This window comes from Alternaria rosae, assembly GCF_020736505.1.
Source record: "Alternaria rosae strain MPI-PUGE-AT-0040 chromosome Unknown BKA58scaffold_12, whole genome shotgun sequence".
NCBI classification, from domain to species: Eukaryota; Fungi; Ascomycota; class Dothideomycetes; order Pleosporales; family Pleosporaceae; genus Alternaria; species Alternaria rosae.
Window position 1 is genome coordinate 213514 of NW_025763581.1, and position 19632 is coordinate 233145.

Genomic DNA, 19632 nt, shown 5'->3' on the forward strand with positions numbered 1-19632 from the left:
GTCGTATCCATATGAGTCGGATTCGGATGGGTTTAGTTGTAGATGATTGAAGCGCACTAATTGCGACGACTATTTAGTCGATGATAAGTGACCAACTAATCCTGTTGAAAAGCCCCCAAACTCTCATCATTCCAGCTCAAAAACTGGCCGTTAAACCCCTTGACATCCTCCCCCTTCGCCACAGCCAACCTCGCCATAACATAACCCGGCTGCTCCGGCTTCAACAAATCACCATCTTTCTTAAATCCACTGAACTTGGCCCTGTCTTTCTCGCTCATACGCTCATGGTGCACTTCGCGGATCTCACGCTGCATCTCTGTGTCTACAACACCGGGACGTATGGAGATCGTTGTAATGGAAGGTTCTTCAACGGAGAGAGTGAGGGCAAGGTGGTTCAACACGGCTTTCCCAGCACCGTAGCAGCCCCAGCCTTGGTAGGCGGACGTCGCGGCGCCGGAGGAGGTTAGGAGGATAGTGCCAGAGGTTTTGCGGAGGGAGGGGAGAGCGGCTTGGACCTAGAGGTAGGTAAGGATACGGATTGAAAGGGAACAGCACAACAAATGAGACGAGAAGCAAACAAAAGACCCAACTTACCATGCCCACTGCACTAAACACATTAACGTCGAAGCCCTTTCTCCACTCCTCGGCACTGCTATCGGCGACCTTCTTCACCGGATCCAACGTGCCGTGATTCACAATCAGCGAATCAATGCGTTCCCACCGCTTATTCGCCAGGTCGACTGCTTTCTGCGGTAGAGACGCATCCGCCATGTCACCGGCAAGTACAGCTACTTTCTCGTTGCCATACTGCGAGCGTAGCGACTCGAGAGCAGACTCCGTCCGCGAGACAAGGACGACTTTGTGGTTGCGGGAGAGGAGGTGGTGGGCAATGGCTTGGCCGATGCCTACGAGGGTGGGTTAGTAAGGAGACTGTGAATACCAAAGTCCTTGTTGATTTCGACGATGCATTTCTTATGCGGCTTTTGTTACACGTCTTGGAAGTTTGCAGACTACGAAAGTGTAATGCATGTTTGACCAGAACAGAAAGCTAGGTGATAGAGAATTCAGTGAATAGACACATACCTCGAGAAGCTCCTGTAAGTACAATGACCATTTCCTTGGATTCGCTCATCTTGACTGTTGTTTGGGTGGATAAAGTTGATAGGTCGGGACGGATCGGAAAAGTTATGCTCGTGTTGGAGGGGTACGTCATATTAGTCAGCCTCTTGCCAAATATTCCTCCCGAGGTCGTGTCAGTACTTCGTTATCGTGACATTCGCAGGATCAAAATCTGCGATTTTCACTAGAATAGGCGCTGGTATTCTACCAACCCACCAACGTACACATCCAAAGTCCCTCGCGAAAGGACTTTAAACTCGAGCGCGAAGCCTGGAGGACTATCTTCTCACCCGGGGTAGTAACTATTGCACCAGGGGTACATATACTCCGTCAAATCTTCACCCGTGGGCTGCCTATCACTCTTTCAGCGAACCGCCCCATGGTGCAGGTGATGAGTATTAATCATGTATCATTTCAAAGTCATTTCGTTATCATAGGAAAGGCCATATCCATCTATCTACACAAACCATACTTCATAATCATAAACTCTTCCTCGCATTCTCCAAATCCCACGCCCACACCTCCTAATAGCCGTAAGCCTTGCTCGTAGCTCTAGGCCGTCCAGCCAACGTATCGATATCCGCCGGGTTAACAGGCGCCTGAGGTCTGCCACTCAACGTATCGACCGTCTCCTTGAGCGCCATCCAGAACTCATGCTTGGGGCGGCGGCGGTGCCACTCCGTCTCCCTCTTCTCCACTTGCTCCATGGGAGAAAAGAGAAGCTTGCTGCCCTTGATACCGATGACGCTGATGGACATGGAGTCGTCTTCGATCTCGTCGGGATCCATGCCGGCGTAGTTTTCGAGATGTTGCATGGCCTTGATGGCGAACCTGACGGCTCGGACGCGATCCATGGGGGAGGGGATGGTGCCTTGTTGGAAGTGGCCGGGTACTCCGTGGCGGGATTCGAATTTGCCTTGGCCGGCTTCCGCGATCATTTGGGCGATGATTTGCACGGAGTAGGTCTTGGATGCCTTCTCGTTGACTAAGATTACCTTACCAGACCTGCTGATACCCTTGTCCTTCTTGAAGACCTCGCGGAGGTGGTCGATGTCGCGGTCGAGCATCTTGAGGTTGATGCCGTCTTCGGGTGTATATACGGCCAATGCTCCGATGCTGAGACCGGCGACGGTTGCGATGTAGCCTGACTCTCCACCTTGAGTCTCAATGACGAAGACACGGCGCCGAGACGCTGATGCCGATTGACGGCAAGCATCTGAGTATTGGATGAGCGCGTTCAGGCAAGTATCGGAACCGATAGAGTACTCTGTTCCGGGGACGTTGTTCGAGATGGTGGCAGGGATGATGACCTAAAGTCTAGTTAGCATGCTGCTTATCGAGTGGTTGAAACTACTTTATCAGGATATGCACTCACCATAGGAATCTTGAAAGACTTGTAGTACTCTCGTGCTTTCCTCAGCTCCGAAACAGCTGTGAAAGCTTCGAAACCACCAACAACGAACAGAGACTGAATGTTGAACTTCTTGAAGACGAATGCAACAGTCTCGAGATCCTCACTAGGGAGCCCGCGGTTTGTTCCAATCTCAGAACCACCCTTGGAGGCCCAGGTCTCGGCATCAATCCACTTGATGTCTCGCACTGCACCTACTGGCTCATCGGAGTGATGGCGGATTATACCAGGGAAACCATTGTGAAGCGCGACTGGTGTGTGGCCGCGGGCGATGCAGTGTGCAACCGCAGCACGGGTCGCTGCGTTCATACCTCCAGCTGGGGCTCCGACATGAATAATACCGACGCGCATGCGCTTGTTCTCTGGTAAAAGTAGGTCGGGCTGATCTTGTGCGGTGGTGATCTGGTAGGCCTGATATTGTTGCTCGAACTCGGTGTCACGGAGTTGCATGGCCCTATGGAAGTTCTTGTTCTCGATGGCTACAGCGACCTCCTTGGTTTGTGCAACAGCCTCGAGGAGTGGTCGTCGGACAATCTTGTTCTCTTGCATACAGATGACTGGGCTGGGGGTGTCGGGGGTAGCCTCCAAAACTGCCTTGACAGCCTCAACACCCTGAAGTGTCGCAAGCATACGGTCGTAGGCGCAAGGCGTACCTCCACGTTGAACGTGTCCGAGAGTTGTCACTCGTGTGTCGAGCTTCGCCTCCTTCGACAGAATGTCCTTGACCTGTTCTGAAGTGATCTTGTTCAGGTTGCGATCGATGGCACCCTCGGCGACAACGACAATGGTCTTCCGCTTGCCCATCTGTCTCTGCTTCTTGATCTGTTTGCACATCTGTTCTTGCCAGCCATCGCTTGGTGGGTTCTCGGGTGTAAAGACAAAGTCTGCGCCTGTTGCGACACCGGCGCTGAGTGCGAGCCAACCGCAGTGTCGGCCCATAACTTCGATAACGAAAGCACGCTGGTGGCTGACGGCGGTGGTGTCGACCGAGTCGATGGCTTCGCAGATACGTGCGAGCGAGGTGTAGCAGCCGATGGTAGCGTCGGTCATGGAAAGATCGTTGTCGATGGAGCCGACTAGACCGACAATGTTCAGGTGCTTGAAGGGCTCAACCTGCTCCTGTGTGAGCTGCTTCTCTTGCACCAGCTCCTTCAGCAGCTCCGGCCACTCCGCGCGGAACTTGTCAGCACCTGTGAGGGAACCGTCACCACCGCAGATGATTAGCGCATCGATACCCTTGATGATCATATTCTTCGCGGCCGTCCGGCGGCCTTCACGCTGCATGAACTCCATGCATCGTGCTGTGCCAATGAGAGTACCACCCTCTGACAGGAAGCCTCTGACATCTTCCCAGTGCATCTCCTTGATCATGTCTCCGCCCTTGACCAGACCATCGTAGCCCTCGTATATAGCAAAGGCCTCGCAGTTGTTGTGAATCGCCATGCGCACCACAGCGCGTACTGCTCCGTTCATACCGGGCGCGTCACCTCCGCTTGTCATGACTCCAATGCGCCTCTTCTTGCCATCGAGGGGCGGCGGGATCTCGGTGGGCGCCATGTTGTGAGTCTGGGTATTGTTGATTGGGGTATTAGGCGGGGTGAGGGGTGCAGGTTGAAGTTGAGGTGGTAAGTGGAGGCTGGAGGTAATCGCAGCTGGATGCGAAGGTCCGAAGAGATATTTGGCCGTGGGTCAGTATGAGGTCAATGTGGATTCACCTGTCTAGTTGAAAAAGTTAAGACGCCGAGAAGAAGCGGGTCCCTACGTGTTGGGAAGATTCAGGTCTCAACGGTGGTTGGAGGGGTAGCTTTGCCGAGTGCTGGGTGGTTGTAAGTTGCAAAGGTAACACGATTAGTTGGTGATTAGCGAGCTTCTACGCGGTGTTTATGTATCATAGACAACAGTTGTTGGTATTACTCAAACTGGCGATAAGGTGATGGGAGTCGGAGCATGGGTCGCGGCGTCGCGCGCATATGACGTGGGAGCTCCAAAAGAAAACAGCTCCCCGGTCCGTCAAGTGGGGTCACACCACTCCGCCGATCAGCCCGAGCCTCGAAGGATCGTCTGGCGAACATCAACACCGGCCACCGGCACGTTCCTGGCATCGGACGACTATGCAGTTGCCTTAATCTGCAGAAGATGCATGCCGACAACAGTCGAAATGGCGAGACAATGCCCGCATTACGGTCACCTTACTGTCACTGTACATATTGGCCTTGGCCTTGGCCGTCACCCCACGCGGCCTCTTCCGGCAAAGGCGTCCTGGAATCGTGATCACTGGTGCGGTACAAGTGGGTAGAGATTACAATGATTTACTGGTATCACTCTATGTCGAACCAAACACGTCCAGTCGCTGCGCAGATGCTCAATCACCTTTTCCTCACGAACCCAAGCGCTTCCACGCATATGCTATTACAGCCTTGCCAAATCCAGAGACTCCAACCTGTTGACACCTATCGTTACCACCCCAACTCTAGAAAGCACCAACCTCCTGACCCTCCCTTGCCAGGGTCTCGAACACCCTCGGAGGTAACTTGTACTTGATCAATCCAGCAAAGACCATAAGGTCCTTTGCCTTTTGCAGCAATTGATCAGCGAGAACCTTGCGCATCTTGTCCTCGAACTGTCCGGACAGAAGACGCTCACGATGTCTCGAGCAGCAGCCAATGCACCAGAGAAGAACGTTGCCAATGTTGCGTGAGATCTCTTGTGGGTATGAGTTGAAGCTGTTCGCGGTGGCGCGAATGTCGCTGACGTTGCCTCCGGCTGATAAGGGAAGAATGCGGAGGTTTTCGATTTGCTGCGGGATATTAGTGACTGATCGTGAGAAGCAAAGAAGTCAGAACTTACGCCGAGAGCGGCCATGTAGTCGCCGGCTTCGATGATTTTCTTCGCGTTGTTGAGCTGGAACAGTATTCCAACCGTGTCGCGGTTCATCTGCGAGACCTTCCTCCACCATAGGCTGTTCGCGTCATACAACGCAAGAACCTTCTGCGCGAGCTCGACGGGATCGTCTGTTCCCAGCATGCTCAAGCTCGACGAAGTCAGATCGGTTCGTTGCTGTTGTTGCTGCTGCTGTGACTCCGCAGCCGTCAAACGTGGCTTCAACGGCTCTAGACGAAGTGGCTCTTGGCCGAGTTCTACAGAGAGTGCCTCAGCTAGCGCGCGGTTCAGGATCGTTACTACACTGTCATACTCGCCAGCAAGATGGCAGAGTAGGATGGCATCGTTGATGCGTCCGTTGTCGTCTGCCATCCTCGCGGCTTCGCTAGTGATGGTGTTCAACAAGCCCATCTCACCGTCTAGCTTGAGCAATGGCACGCGTTCCTGGATAAGACCCGGTGTCGTCTCACCGTTGGATTTGACGTCACCCAACAATGTAGAGAACTCGCGTGTCTCAAGGACAAGTTCGCGAAGAGCTTCATGGCAGAGCTCTGCCTGTTGTCGGCCTGCTTCACCTGGTAGATCCGCATTCATGCAAATCAGCACCAGATAGTCGGCCGCAGCATCAGCTCGTGCAGCACGGAAGTCGCTTGTGTAGTGGCCGACGATGCGTCCAAAGTTGAGCTGCGGTTGTTGTCGCGTAGTGAAGGTCATGATCTCTCCACCTGCAGTTGTCCAGTCCGACACGCGGATGAGGCCGTAGTAGTCTAGAGCGACCGCAAAATGAACCGCAGAGACGTAGTTGTGGGTGTACAGGTAGTTGATAGCTGGCTCGAACAGGCCAGCCAGCGTAGCGAGATAGAAGTAAACTCCATAGCCGCCCGATGATTCAGCGTCGTCGTTCATGAAGTGGCGCTGGCCGATGTCTTTAATGACTGTTCTCAGTTCTTCCAAGCCAAAGATCTCGCCAGCGTTCTCCTCAGCGCGGTTGCCTTCGCGAGCCAGGTTGAACTGCAGCCATACCCAGTCGTCCATGTTCTCCCTAATTGGCTCCAGGTTGCGCTTGCTCATATCACATCGACCGACGATCTTGTAGCAAGCCATTCGGTAAGGGTCCTCTGGCGTCTTCAAGCGGGTCCTCTGGGCATGTGTGTGAGCGACCTTCTGTTGCGTATCGGGGTTCAGTCTTCGGTCTGGATCGGTGGCGTATTGGGATGTCGCCGCCTGGAAGTTTCGGTCGGTGTTCTGGAAGAAGTTCCTCTTCTCTCGTACATATTCAGCAGCCTCGGTAAGTAGACCACCCTTCAGAAGGAAGAATATGATGATCCACGGGAACTCTTCGCCAGCTTCGCCTATCCGTTGGAATAGCTCAGTATCTGCGCCAAGCTCTTTGAATGCAGCCTTTGCTCTCACGAAGCCTCGGATCTTGTTGAGCATAGAGGGAACACCACCAACGAGCGCCTCTGCAGGGTTTCTCCGCAGAACATCTTCCACTTGGTCCAGAAATCTGCTTTCCAAGTACCTTCGAGACCCATCCAGTATGCGCTTGCGCATGCGAACGCTAGAAGCAGAGTTTGGTTGTTCGTCCAGGTAGTCTCTCGCGAAACTTCGCTCCTTCGGTTGGTTCGAGCCAGGGTTGGATGCCTCCAGTTCGGTCTTCTCGCCGGTGATGGAGATAAGCGTTCCGTAGGCACGCGTGAAATGGTCCGAGTATTCTGTACCAGCAGCTTTCTCTACATCGGAGAACGCATGAAGTACCGAGAATGTACTCTCCCGCAGCCTGGACTCGTTGAGCTTCTTGACCTCTTCCATAAACTTCTCTTGCTTGTCACGAGCGTATCGATCCTGAGGAGCAGCTTGTCCGCCCATGACTGACTTGTCGGACGAATCACGCCCACCAAGAACGCTCTGGGAAGCACCGAGAACAGGCGGCCCAGCAGCAGATGCTCCAAAGGTCGATCGTCCGTTGACAGATGCACCGTTGGGACCCATGGAACGACCCTTACGCCCTGTTGCGCGCCCAAAAGCCCCGCGAGCTGTGCTACCGAATGCGCCGCTCTGAGATGCTGCCATGTCTTCGCTCTGTCGGCCAAGCCCAAAGTGTTCGTAGATCCTTTGCCTCTGCTTGTCCCATTCAATCTGAACATTGTCCTCGAGGAACGTGTCGAAGTCGCGCTTGGATTGCTCGAGTCCTTCCTGGATAAGCGCAAGGGTTGATTGCGAGTGCAGGTTGGAGATGTAGCCGTCAACGTCGTTATCGAAGAGGTTCTGTGCCTGACCGGGTGCGGCGAGTCCAGCCTGCGAGGAGAATTGGTTAAGGTCGCGGAGGGTGCTACCCATCTTCACGCCTGAGGCGGAGAGTAGGTAGTGTCTGGAATCGGTCAGTACACGAGCACATGTCCCGATCATATTCAACTTACGCAGCACGATCTTGGGAGCGGTCCTGGACTTGGTCGGCTGAGGGACCGCCAGCGCCCAGGTTGCGCACCTTGCGTGCGATGTCTCCAAGGCCCAACTGCAAAGACGGCAACTCGTCGAAGTTCGTCGTGCCATTCTCACCAGCATTGCGCTTTCGCCCTCGCTCAAGAAGATGATCGAAATGGGCTGAGCGACCGGTTCCAGCGTTTGCCTGGGCCAGTGAAGTACCCTGTTGCTGCTGCTGTTGCTGTTGCTGTTGCTGCTGCTGTTGGGGTTGCTGTTGGTTCGAGGTAGCGCCGAAGAGAGAAGATTGACCGAAACCGCTCGTTTGTTGCGCGTTGTTGGTTGTCGATTGCGACGCCGTGTTGTTGAACAACCCAAGGCTGCTGGGTTGCGTTTGTGTTTGCGGCTGCGAAGTCGATCCGGCGCCAGCGAACAGCGAGGATGTCGTGGTCGTAGCTGGCTTTGCTCCGCCCAATCCACTGAAAAGTCCGCCTCCTAGGCCTCCAGAGCTTGGTGCTTGTGTCGTACCAGATTGCGCATTCGAAGTGCCTCCGCCCAGGTTGCCAAACAAGCTTGATCCTGTACCGCCTGATCCGCCGGTTGATGTTCCAAACAGTCCTCCACCGGATGCGCCAGTAGAGGCGGGCTGCGAGCCTCCGAGGTTGCCGAAAAGCGACATGGTGGTGTATTGGGCGGTGTTGTTGATGGTTCCGAAAACAAACCTGGAGAAACGAGATCGCGTTGTTCAAGCTTGAGAGCTCGGACCCTCGCGATCCCTGTCTTTCAGGTACCGCGTTGTGTGAAAAGACTAGTACCATCTTGTCTTCTCAAGCATCACTAGATTGAAATACAATCTGCGCCACGTAGATGCTTTACCTCAGTTTGGTGAAAGTGGGGTTTACATGCTTGATGAAAAGTTGGCACAGCAGGCGCAAGGTCACGCCCAGCAGTTCAAAGAGGAGCCAAATGAGAGCGGGTGCATGCCCGAATGATATAAAACTTTGTATGCTAGATAGTAGCGGCACGCAAACGACTATACACACGCTCAGCCTTTGCCATGCTATGTATAACGATCTCGTCTTTGCAATCAGATTGCAAACGACTGACAGTATTATCTCTACAAAGGCGGATGTCCGTCGCTAAAGGTACGATACTTTCCTCCAAGAAAATAGCCTTTTCACTGCGTTCTCTACAGCATGGCGAATCCTAAGCCTCGGTTTCCCCACTTTGTAGAGAGCCCAGGGAAATTGAGTTACAAACCAGCTCGATATATTCGGAACCCAGGCTGGCGGGGATGGTATCAAGACGATCGGAAACTGCATGATGTCAAAGCTTCGAAGGCGTTCATATGGCCGAAGGACGGAAGGAACGGCTCGCGCTGGGGTCGCATGAAAGACGTATTCAACAATGAGGGCCCGGACATGTACGTTGCGTTTGGCGCACGTAAGTCGGAATGCGTATCGAACCGTCCTCGCAAATCTCAATGGGCCGGACACTACCATTTGAATGGGCCACACCAGCCTTTCAGCTTCAATAGCTCGAAGTACTCCCCGTGGACCAGGGACGATATGCTCGGTGGACGAGACAAGGGCAAGAGCTATGACTTCCGGACTCGAGAGTACACAGATCCAAGCCTGGATATGTGGACAAATGCTGTTTGGCAACCAGAGCCATACGGCAACCGCGAATGGAACTGTTACCCCAAAGCGATGCGAGACTACTTCGGCGAATGGCACCACGACTGCCAGTATCTACCGCTCGGGTTCAATGGTCTGATCGACAACGAGTTCGGGAGGGGTTGGCGCTTCCGCTAAGACGTCGTCCCCTGGGGGAGTCTGTTCAGATGCAGCCTTCGTGGAAAGCTTCCCATATTTTTTCGAGAGCATCAGTCGTTCCAGCGACCTGTTTACTTCGTCTCGCGGTAGGCATCAACGCCGAGCTGTCAAGCAGTTTCCCGCATTTAGCACACGATGTTCCCTTCACAGCCTTGTACGCAGCAATCATATCCTGTAATAATTAGCACCCATTCAGAACATCCCCATGCCACAAAATTCCATGTACATACCAACAGATACTTCAAATCGTCTGGGTTCGACCGTGACGCAATACATCTTGTGATAGCCAAAAAGGGCTCCGTAGTCCCCAAACACTCTGCGCTGAGCTTGTGCCGTCCGTTCGAGTCACGCTCAATGCCAACGCGGAATTTCAGCATGAGAGAACCGGATACGAATCGTGTATGGATGCTACGATCCTCATCCTGTGTCTCAACCTTGAGATTCGGATGCGCCTTCCTAAACTCCACCACGATCCTCTCAATATCCTCGTCCGTAAGAATAGCACTGCTATCCTCTTTATTCTCCCCTCTCTGACTTTTCGTCGATTCTTTCGCTTTGCGCGCTCTTTCCGCCCATCCATGAGACGGTATCGAGACGCTCTCTGACAGATCCGCATTTGCGCCGAGGCTCTGCTTGACGTGTTCGAACGTGCTCTGTACGTCCGGTGACTTCCAATGGCTCTTGAGCGCATCGAGGTTCTTCTGAGAACCGAGTACGCCGTCGGCATAGAGTTTATACGTCGCGGAACTGCGAGGGCGGTGGAAGGGCTCGATGATGCGGGGGATGGCTAGGCGCATGTCGCTGATCTGTCAGACATTAGCATGAAGTATTCAGAGAAGACGGCATGATATTCTCACCTGCGCCTGGAGCTGCTCCAGTTGCGCGAGTGCTGCTGTACATTGCGCTTCGTCCCAGCCAGCGCCGGGCTGCGCTGCAACGTCAGAAGCACCCATGGAATAATATCAAGGTATAATCAAGAAGTAAAAGCGATGATGCGAAGGCGGTTCAAAGGCGGGAGAATGTGTAATAATAAGGTGCGATAAATGTGAATGGTTGGTGGCTTGCAATTGAAGTGGGAAGAGCAACCCATGGTTCAAGGACGCTTGACGATCGGAAGGTCCACCGGGCGCTCCTTCCCCACTCGCCGAACGCGTCCACGCGCAGTCACGATGCGACAAAGGGTGCCACATGAGCATACTTGATAGCGAAGAGCTGCGAATGATGGCACCTGTTGAAGTGGGTAGAGAGTTCAAGTAAATTTTGATTCGGTTCAAAGACGGCATCTTGCTGATAATATCGATTGATAAGATTTGGAGAAATACGCTGCGCCTAAATATATATACAATGCAATGACAAGCTTCTCTATAACTTGGACTTCTCCTTGACAACACTTTCTTGAGGGCCAATGAGCGGGTCATAGACATTCATACCCAGAGTGTCGTGAGGCACGGTGGCAGTGTGCATGCTGAGTCCTCTTGTATCAAGCATCGAAGGGTTTAGGTCTGCAATGCTCGAGGCACCAATGAGGCGCATGTTCATCTCCATCTCATCCTTCAACAGCTGCATGGCACGGTCGACACCTGGCAGACCGTATGCCGACATGGCGTAGAGGAATGGCCTACCAATGCCTACACCCTTGGCGCCCAGTGCAACAGCCTTGATGATGTCTGTTGCGCGTCGAATACCGCCATCGATGTAAACTTCAATGCGATCTTGCCAGCCGCGTGCGCGGAGAACTGGCATAACCTCTGCGAGTACCTCGACACCTGAGCGAGCGAAATCGAGTTGACGACCACCGTGGTTCGAAAGGACAACGCCATCACAACCAACCTCGACGGCGCGGATAACATCTTCAACACACTGCACACCCTTGAGGATGATAGGCATCTTGGTGATGCTCCTGAACCAGGGGATGTCTTTCCAGCTGAGGCTCGGGTCAATGAAGGACGAGATGGCTCGTGCGGCGCCTTGACTACGGTCAACATTGTCGCCGCCGGTGCTCTGGACGTTGCTGCCGACATCATCAAACTTGCTCCGCATGTCTTTCTCGCGACGACCGAGCTGCGGTGCATCGACGGTAATGAAGAGACCCTTGCAGCCGCGTTTCTCGGCATGCTGCACAATTCGCTTTGTGACCTCCCGATCCTTGTTGACGTATAGCTGCAGCCATTGGACTTGACCGTCTTTTGCTTCGTCCATAATCTCGTCGAATGAGCAGGATGCCAACGTTGGTATCATCTGAACAACATTGTGCTTGTGTGCGCCGCGCGTAAGAACGACCTCTCCCTCTGGATTACCGAGCTTGCCCAACGCTGTCGCGGTGACATAGAAGGGTATGTCTACTTTGGTGCCGAGCATTGTGGTGGACATGTCGACCTTTTCGACGTCGATGAGTACGCGTGGTCGGAACCAGATCTTGTGGAATGCGCTGTGGTTTTCTCGTAGTGTCTGCTAAGGGTTAGTTCAAGCAATCGCGGTGGTTGTCGGAATGGACCTACAATCTCGTCGTCTGCACCACTAGAGTAGTATGCCCATGCCGTCTTCTTCATGACCTTGCGCGCGACCGCCTCAAAGTCCATCAGGTTGTAGCATTGCTCCAAGATGGGCATGCGCGCAATGCGCTCCTGCCTCGCTTCCTCATCCGGATCGATCTCCTTCGCTTCTTCCTTGACGGTGTTCATGTCCACCTCGCCCAAGTGCTTGGACTTGTCGAGATACTTGTCAAGCGTGTCGGGCGGGTGGATTGGCTCGAATGCCTCGGTGCCATCCTTGCCAGCATACTTCAAGACAATCTTTTGGCCTCCAGGATGCTCAGGCAGAAACTCGGTGACATCGTAGGCGCGGCCGTGGATGATAACCCAGCATGATTCGGTGTTGTTGTGCTGGGCAACCTGCTCGCCGGTGAGCTTCACCTTCTGGGTATTGTTGCTGTCGTGGTTCATCGTGGCGGCGGTGTGTCGAGCGCGAAATGTTGAAGGGTAGGTAATTAAGTCGCGAAGATAGGCCAGAAAATATATGGAGCCGATCTAGGTTATTTCCAGACACTAGAGGGCTTGGACGAGCGGAAGGGCCAGGTTAGTGACGGCAGCATGTTTGGGGTAATAGCTCGGTACATTCATCCCCACGGGCTTCGGATGCTGGTCGCGGAGACGCATCTGAGTTAGCAACCTATAGCTTATGAGCTCAGGGCGAGATCGATCGATTCCGGGCTTGTCGCATTAGGCATCCCGTCTCGGTCTTTTCCAGGCGGTTTTCTTGAGGATATATCTTTCAGCCAGGGACTGTCGTTCGTTGAGGGAGCTTAGTTGGGGTAGGTAACAACGTTCTCGTCGGTCGCGTGGAAGACTCCGTGCTGCTCCGAAACGCGGGGAAGAGCGACAGCTGTCTGGGCATGACGTGCATTGTTGACTGCCCGACACACAGCATCAACATGGCGCGTCATCCCCTGGATGATTATCAGTCCCCAGGGCTGCGATCACGATGGGCATTCGTCTTCCCATCTGGGACGCACCCTTCTCACATTTGATTCACATTGGCTTAAGGCGCCTGTCACATGGCTCACTTAGCCAAGAGAATCGGTGCAAGCGCCAAACGCAGCTGGGCTGTCATTCGGTCACTCACCTCCTGCCTAATATTCTCAGATACCCTCTACGTCAATCCTCTGCCTCTTCTCACATCTGCCGGCGACTCTTCTTCACTGCTCGCCATGCAACTTGTCCTGCCGCCGCCTCCCACGCATTTCCTTTCTTTCTGGCTGCCCGAGGCACCGCGCATAATCTGAGCCGACCCCACAACACCGCCTGCCGCCCCATCCCTGCACCGCCAACACCGACGTATACAAATAGATTTGGCGTAATACAGCGACATGTCCAATAGTCTAGAAGCGAAGATCGTGGTCCTCGGCAGCCAAGGAGTTGGAAAAACTTCTCTCGTTCACCGATACGTAAAGAACGCTTTTACGCCTCCCACGACACAGTCCACCGTGGGTGCTTCCTTCTTGACAAAGAGGGTTGTGGATATCGACACCTCGACCGTGGTTCGGTTACAGATATGGGATACCGCAGGCCAGGAGCGCTTCCGGTCCATATCCAAGCTATATTATAGGGGTACGTTGGTATTGTTTCTTCCGCAGAATCAACTCTTTTATTCTGTCGTGATGCATATCGGGACTCCTTGCGCTATCTGGACACCCCACATTCGGCTGCCGATTTTGGATCGTCTACTGTGAATGGACGTTCAGCGCAGAACTAACATTTTCGTCTAGGTGCAAATGCTGCAGTACTATGTTACGACATCACCGATCCTTATTCGTTCGAAGAGATGGGCCGCTGGTTCAAGGAACTCAAGACGAACCTCGGAGAGGACGTGATCCTCCATGTTGTAGGAACAAAGTCAGACGTCGTAGCCGAAGACCCTACCAAGCGAAAAGTGCCCTTTGAGCGCTGCATCGAATATGTCGCCGAGAACCTCCACTCCACACAGAACGGACAACCACACAGTGCTGCAGCAAGCGGTTGGGGCTCTGTACCGGCAGCCCTCCACAGCGGTATGGCTTCGCCACAGAGCAACCGATCGAGCGGCTTCTGGGGACAAGACTTGGGCTGGGATTGCTGTCACGAGATCAGCGCCAAAGATGGCGAGGGTGTAGACGAGGTCTTCCGCGTCATCACCCGCAAGCTGGTGGAACAGCAGCAGAAGAAGCTCGAGGAAGAACAACGGCAGTACGCCATGGCTGGTGTCACCCCCGCTATGGACAACAACGGCAATGTGGCTGGATACTTCGACTACCCTGGAACGGGTAACGGAAGCTTCCGCCTAGGCACAGGTGACAAAAGGCGGAGCTGGCTGGGCTTCCCTACTACACCCAACGTCGCTGGACACCAGCAAGATTGGGAAGAAGACATCAACCGGGCGCAGAAGAGCAAGAGTGGCAGGTGTTGTTAACATCTGCCCCAATTTGGCTCTTCGTCATATGTGTACGCTTGTTCGTACCTTCCGTCATCATATTTCTTTCTCAGCGGGACATTATCACGACTAGATTCGTTAGAGGATATCCGCTTGCGTTTTTCTTTCTCTTTTCCTACGACTCTTGTCTCACGGCCATGCATACTGTCGTTCCTCGATTACATCTCGGAGGCTTAATTTGTTGTTTCCTGTCTGTCTTTTGCAGCGAAGCGTTCGAGCGTGTTGTTGTGTATTGCATTTACAGCGGTTATGGGCGCATTTCCTTCACATTCTCTCACTTTTCATCTAACGACAAGCTCAACACATTTTACACGAGCGTCACCGAAATACAACACGAATAGTACTGCGTCACTCTCATGTTCACGCTATGTGTGCATAAACGTTTATTGTTCTTCCACTTCATGAAGAATTCGAAACTACGTTACTACTGAAGTTTCCAATGAATACCACAAGGACAGCGCAGTATGCTGCTGTCCCTGCGAAAAGCTCAGCCCGTTTGGCTTTTGTGAGCAGGCCCATTGCCGCAGAGAACAAGAGCGCGAAGACAATCAAGAGTAAGATGTTGAGATACGTGCTGGAACGGGTACCCATCTCTGTTATACGGTACATGATGAACATGGGCACAGCTAACAAGAGAATGATAACAAACGCGACAATCAGAACAGCCAGAGGTTCGACTCGAGCGACGTTGAAGTAAAGCAAGTGCTCATCATTGAGCACGCCGTGATTGTAGAAATATGTCTCGTGGATCGTCAGCCTTGTGGTTTCATTGCCATGGTAGGTTCTGGGACACTTACGGCGACTTTACCCTCGGGCATTCTACCCACGACGCGCTCAATCCAATTATCGATCTTACCAGCATCATTCCTGGGTCTCAGGGTGATGAGGTCGTCTTTCATTCTGATAAATCTCTCTTCGTCTTCAAACCCTAAAGGCTTCCTGTTGTTATACCATCGTCGAAAGTTCAACCATTCGTCGTTACTAGGCCTCTGGAATTCGACAAGTTCGCGGGCCTTCGCCAGGATTTCATCGTACTTGATGAGCTTGATTTGTATCTGATCGAGTATTGCGGCTCGTTCGCTAGGGGGAGATTCTTGGCCAGGTAAGCCATTCTGCTCACGATCTGGGGACTCGTCTGTTTGAGGATTATGACTGATGTCACTTTCAGACTCAGCGGCAACTAGATCTCTTATACGAGAGCTGACACGCCACTTCTGCCTCGAGTCGGATGATTCGTGATGCGCTATATCTAGATCTCCGAGCTTATCCTCAAGCTCGCGAAGTTGATCCTGGAGCTCAAGTATTACACGCGAATGAAGGTAATCGAAAGATCGATAGATTGAGAAGGCAGGCTTGCTGGATTGAAAGGTTGACAAGAGTGGATAACCTGTTGGAACGTCGTCGACGACTGGAGACGGTCTATGGTAAGCAAAGCGTTGCACAGCTGGATAGGACACTAACCAGACACAGAAAAGACCTCTCTGATGTGTCTCTCAACTTTATCGGCTTGGCTTTCTTCTCGCATCATTCTTTTAAGGCTGGATTCTTTCCCGAACGGTCTTTTCCAAGACTTCTCTCCTCCTGTTTACGTCAGTTAGTTATGGACAATTTGGACAGTCGGCCAAGGCTGGAGTACTATGGCTTGCATCATTCCCGGCCGCCTCAATGTCTCCATCTGCTGCATCATGTGGTTGCGCTGGTATAGCCTGAAGAGCTACTGAACCTGCACTAGGGTCGTTCATCGGGATGGAGCAATTGCCAGGGCCAGCCAGATCAAGATTACGGAAGGATAGGAAGAGTCAATCTCCGGATAACACAGGCGGGGAAGCGGAGAAGTAGTCATGTGTCGAATGCGGTCAATTTGCTGCAAGCCTCTATCAGGCTGAGGTGATGATGGTGTGCATGAGCTGAACGCCTGCAGACGCACCTCGAAACGAAAACTACATGAGCTTTGACTCCGCTACCCAATTACCGTTTTCCCAGTGCTCGCCAGTCGCGGGATCAACGAGCCGATATTGCCAGTAGTCGGTACCTTCGTTGAGTGATTTTCTAGACACCTTCAACTTCTTGTATTCGCGCCGAGTAGCCCCTTTTTCTGTAAGTTTTGTGATGAGTATCTTAACATAGTCTCCCTCATTAAACCCCGATTTTCGCTAGTATATGTGTTAGTCGTCGAAAATTGCCAGAGGAACACCCAGTGAGCTTACAAGAGAAGCCTTGGGATCTATAGAGACCTGAACGCCGCTCATCCTATGAAGGCCAGATGGTGCGACGACCAGAAGAATGGCACCAAGAGATTTGAAAAGCCAGGAGCTCAGCTAGACTGTGACGGAAGTTGATTCGTGGCGATGATAGCGCTATGTGGCCTTTCGGAAGAAATGCAACGTGAAGACCGCCGTAATACTGAAGGTCTTGGCTTGATAAGTATCTGCTTCAAGGTCGTGTTGATTATTTGAGAACTCGGGCTGTGAGGCAGTGTATCAGCTGAAGAAAATCCGTGCGTCAAGTGTCTTGGACGGTGATGCAAGCCGCCTAGTAATCAGCGAATCAGTGTGTAGTACGATAGCGCTGATGCCTTCACCTATCGCTTGACTTTATTGTTTCAACGACGAAGAGAATGCGCCTTCGACACAGACTGGGGTCTGGTCTTGGTTCGGGCTGAGTCTTTTGTGATCACAGCCTTGTGTAAGTCTTTTGTTACTCTCAGGGCTGGATGTACAGCCCTGGCAACGTTTCACTAATGGCTTACCTTTATTCCCGCTCTTTGAGACGGTATCCAAAAGATCCACAGTGTCGTCTTGATGCCTTCCACGATATTCCTTCGTCGTGCGGTGACTGAGACGTGGCCGGCGCTGAAGCTATGCACAACGCCACTGCTTACTTGTGACGAATTCCATGCAAGCCCGCTTCATCAAAGGGGCACTCGACAGATGCAAAGAAGACGCATAGGTTGTACCAGGCTGAGAGGCGAGGTAGGCTCGCGCATTGCCTCAGAGGTTCATCGAAGGGTACTTACGATTGTCTAATTCCTTGAACACGTCGATGCGATCGTATGGCCTTCCATGGGGCCCTAACTCTTGCTGCCTGTGTTGGGCACCCAGGGCGTCAGGCGCAAGGCTGAGAATCTGAAGCGCAGCGTATGAGGGAATAGATCACAACGCATCTGTCGCTCTTCCAAGCCATTACCCCGCAGTCCAGCGCATAAATCTCCTTCATTCAGCGCAAATCGCATTTGTTTCCCATTTTCGTCCATCGGGGTTTCACAACGAGGCCAGCACGTAGAATTGCCACTTGAGGAACCATGGATGAAACTCGACGATATAATCTCAGCATCGAATCACGTATGCAGTCCGCCATCTTCAGACAATCTTGATAGTCTGCAAGTTTGTGTATCCCAGTACCGGCTGGTATCCCCCGTCTCGTAAGACCATGATTTATCGGGATATTGGCTTGCCTCTTATCTGATAGCAATAGTCACCGAGCTCGAAACGCGCAGAGTTAACATCGAGACAATGTTGAAGGCCATCAACTCATACTTGATAATCGACACAGGGACCCATATCGCCGGCGATGCTCTTGTATACATTCACCGAACCGACAATCTTATGGACAGGATGGTCAACCTCAACGAGGGTGATGATGGGATTTCCAAACGCAAGGTAGCTGCCCGGCTCCTCGACCACATGGAGCATGATCTCGAAACGATTCAGCCGAATCCAATCCAGCTCATTCTAGCGACAGACCAGACTCATTGGGTATGGGACACCAGTCGTAACCAATACTATTACTACGATAGCGCAGACCGAACGTACAAGTATCATGGCGGGATGTGGCTGAGACTAGACGGATCACAGACGAGCCAGAAAAAGGAAATCGAGTTGTCCAAGATTCACAACCTGGTACCTCCACGTCCACTGGGCTATCATGACAGTAAACCCTCGGCGGCGGCTTCGTTGAGCCCAATTTCCGTCGGCCGATATTAGGAAGCAGGACTGAAATGACTGCATTATTGTATTTGGATGTTTCCCAGCATGAAAGTCCATTGTATGAGTGCGATTGCTATGCTTTCGACTCAATCAGCTCAGCTCTGCGCTTCCGTATGTAATATCCGTTCATCGGAAAGGGGGGAGGAGTTTATATTGTGCAGAGATATCGAATCTGGTTTGCTGATCGCATTCCGTAACGCCTTATACGATGCTGTCTTATATGTACATAGCACAATTATACAAGTGTGCCATCTGGCTCGCCCGGTAGCCGCTTGACACGCCTCTGCTCCCAGTCGTCTATATCTTTCGCCTGTAATCTCTGCGCAGTTGTCAGCCCAGGCCCCTCCAACCATGATTTTGTCCAGTATACGCACGTAGTACTCGTCCTTCATGTTCACCTTCCTCCGCTCTCCTCTCAGGCCCATAGCCTGTTCATGTGTGATTTGCTGGTTCTTGCGATCGTATCGCTCGTATCGTAGCGCAGTGGCGGGAGTCAACATGAACGACCCGAGAAGTATCGTAGACAGGAACGGAAGGCCGAAGAGTAGGAAGGGGTGCTTTTGTAGCGACTTTCGGTACTTTGCGGCGAGTGAGTTGGGAAGCGTGGCGCTGAAGGATTTGGAGGTGAAGGGGCCAGGCATGGCTGCGGTTTGGGGTGCGCGGAACCCAGAACTATGCGATGCGGGTGCTGGTGTGCTTGCTCGACGTATATACTGTTCGGGACTGCGGGCGCAGTGCTTTAGGTGAGGGCGGTTCGATGCTTCCAGATCGAATTGCGGAGTATCTAGCGCTCTTTCCCAACATCGGGCTTAGCGCGGTCCCGTGACTACGTGATTTCGCGTCGATGTAAACCCATGCATCTTCTTAGCGGACCCTACACACTCGTCAAACCACCGGCCATATCGTGAACTTCGCGATCGGAGACGGGGCACCGCATCAATAACGCGAAACGACACTCTTTGAAGGCCCGCGAGCGCCACGCCGGAAATTGCAGACAGGAACCCCACCAGCGTCC

The 19632-nt window shown here is 52.7% G+C and overlaps 9 protein-coding genes across 9 annotated transcripts; 2 read left to right on the top strand and 7 right to left on the bottom strand.

Annotated features, from left to right (window-relative positions):
• On the bottom strand, positions 1-1164 carry BKA58DRAFT_393880 (uncharacterized protein). The gene is made up of 3 exons (XM_046171132.1): positions 1084-1164; positions 595-905; positions 1-515 (listed from the first exon to the last, which is right to left on the bottom strand). Exons 1-3 carry the CDS (start codon positions 1130-1132, stop codon positions 96-98), a joined length of 780 nt encoding a protein of 259 aa, XP_046020473.1. The 5' UTR covers positions 1133-1164; the 3' UTR covers positions 1-95.
• Positions 1165-1523: 359 nt separating this feature from the next.
• On the bottom strand, positions 1524-4476 carry BKA58DRAFT_347549 (phosphofructokinase-domain-containing protein). The gene is made up of 2 exons (XM_046168459.1): positions 2495-4476; positions 1524-2429 (listed from the first exon to the last, which is right to left on the bottom strand). Exons 1-2 carry the CDS (start codon positions 4085-4087, stop codon positions 1644-1646), a joined length of 2379 nt encoding a protein of 792 aa, XP_046020474.1. The 5' UTR covers positions 4088-4476; the 3' UTR covers positions 1524-1643.
• Positions 4477-4793: 317 nt separating this feature from the next.
• On the bottom strand, positions 4794-8580 carry BKA58DRAFT_369606 (Nup93/Nic96-domain-containing protein). The gene is made up of 3 exons (XM_046168968.1): positions 7831-8580; positions 5378-7781; positions 4794-5327 (listed from the first exon to the last, which is right to left on the bottom strand). Exons 1-3 carry the CDS (start codon positions 8508-8510, stop codon positions 5001-5003), a joined length of 3411 nt encoding a protein of 1136 aa, XP_046020475.1. The 5' UTR covers positions 8511-8580; the 3' UTR covers positions 4794-5000.
• A 447-nt stretch (positions 8581-9027) lies between these two features.
• Positions 9028-9645, top strand: BKA58DRAFT_325530 (uncharacterized protein; the record flags this gene model as incomplete). The annotated part of the gene is made up of 1 exon (XM_046168014.1): positions 9028-9645. The coding sequence occupies one exon, from the start codon at positions 9028-9030 to the stop codon at positions 9643-9645; it is 618 nt and encodes a 205-aa protein (XP_046020476.1).
• Positions 9646-9670: 25 nt separating this feature from the next.
• BKA58DRAFT_325327 (mediator complex subunit 27-domain-containing protein) lies at positions 9671-10619 on the bottom strand (the record flags this gene model as incomplete). Its single annotated transcript, XM_046168004.1, has 3 exons — positions 9671-9838; positions 9897-10472; positions 10524-10619. The coding sequence occupies 3 exons, from the start codon at positions 10617-10619 to the stop codon at positions 9671-9673; spliced, it is 840 nt and encodes a 279-aa protein (XP_046020477.1).
• A 315-nt stretch (positions 10620-10934) lies between these two features.
• Positions 10935-12802, bottom strand: BKA58DRAFT_393885 (L-lactate dehydrogenase). The gene is made up of 3 exons (XM_046171133.1): positions 12780-12802; positions 12165-12718; positions 10935-12114 (listed from the first exon to the last, which is right to left on the bottom strand). The coding sequence occupies exons 2-3, from the start codon at positions 12606-12608 to the stop codon at positions 11029-11031; spliced, it is 1530 nt and encodes a 509-aa protein (XP_046020478.1). The 5' UTR covers positions 12609-12718; positions 12780-12802; the 3' UTR covers positions 10935-11028.
• A 359-nt stretch (positions 12803-13161) lies between these two features.
• BKA58DRAFT_393887 (P-loop containing nucleoside triphosphate hydrolase protein) lies at positions 13162-15060 on the top strand. Its single transcript, XM_046171134.1, has 2 exons — positions 13162-13772; positions 13931-15060. The coding sequence occupies exons 1-2, from the start codon at positions 13532-13534 to the stop codon at positions 14608-14610; spliced, it is 921 nt and encodes a 306-aa protein (XP_046020479.1). The 5' UTR covers positions 13162-13531; the 3' UTR covers positions 14611-15060.
• Positions 15031-16376, bottom strand: BKA58DRAFT_369617 (uncharacterized protein; the record flags this gene model as incomplete). Its single annotated transcript, XM_046168969.1, has 3 exons — positions 16093-16376; positions 15429-16039; positions 15031-15372 (listed from the first exon to the last, which is right to left on the bottom strand). The coding sequence occupies exons 1-3, from the start codon at positions 16157-16159 to the stop codon at positions 15031-15033; spliced, it is 1020 nt and encodes a 339-aa protein (XP_046020480.1). The 5' UTR covers positions 16160-16376.
• A 2476-nt stretch (positions 16377-18852) lies between these two features.
• BKA58DRAFT_444441 (cytochrome c oxidase-assembly factor cox-16, mitochondrial precursor) lies at positions 18853-19258 on the bottom strand (the record flags this gene model as incomplete). Its single annotated transcript, XM_046174068.1, has 2 exons — positions 18853-18936; positions 18992-19258. 2 exons carry the CDS (start codon positions 19256-19258, stop codon positions 18853-18855), a joined length of 351 nt encoding a protein of 116 aa, XP_046020481.1.
• Positions 19259-19632: the final 374 nt, after the last annotated feature.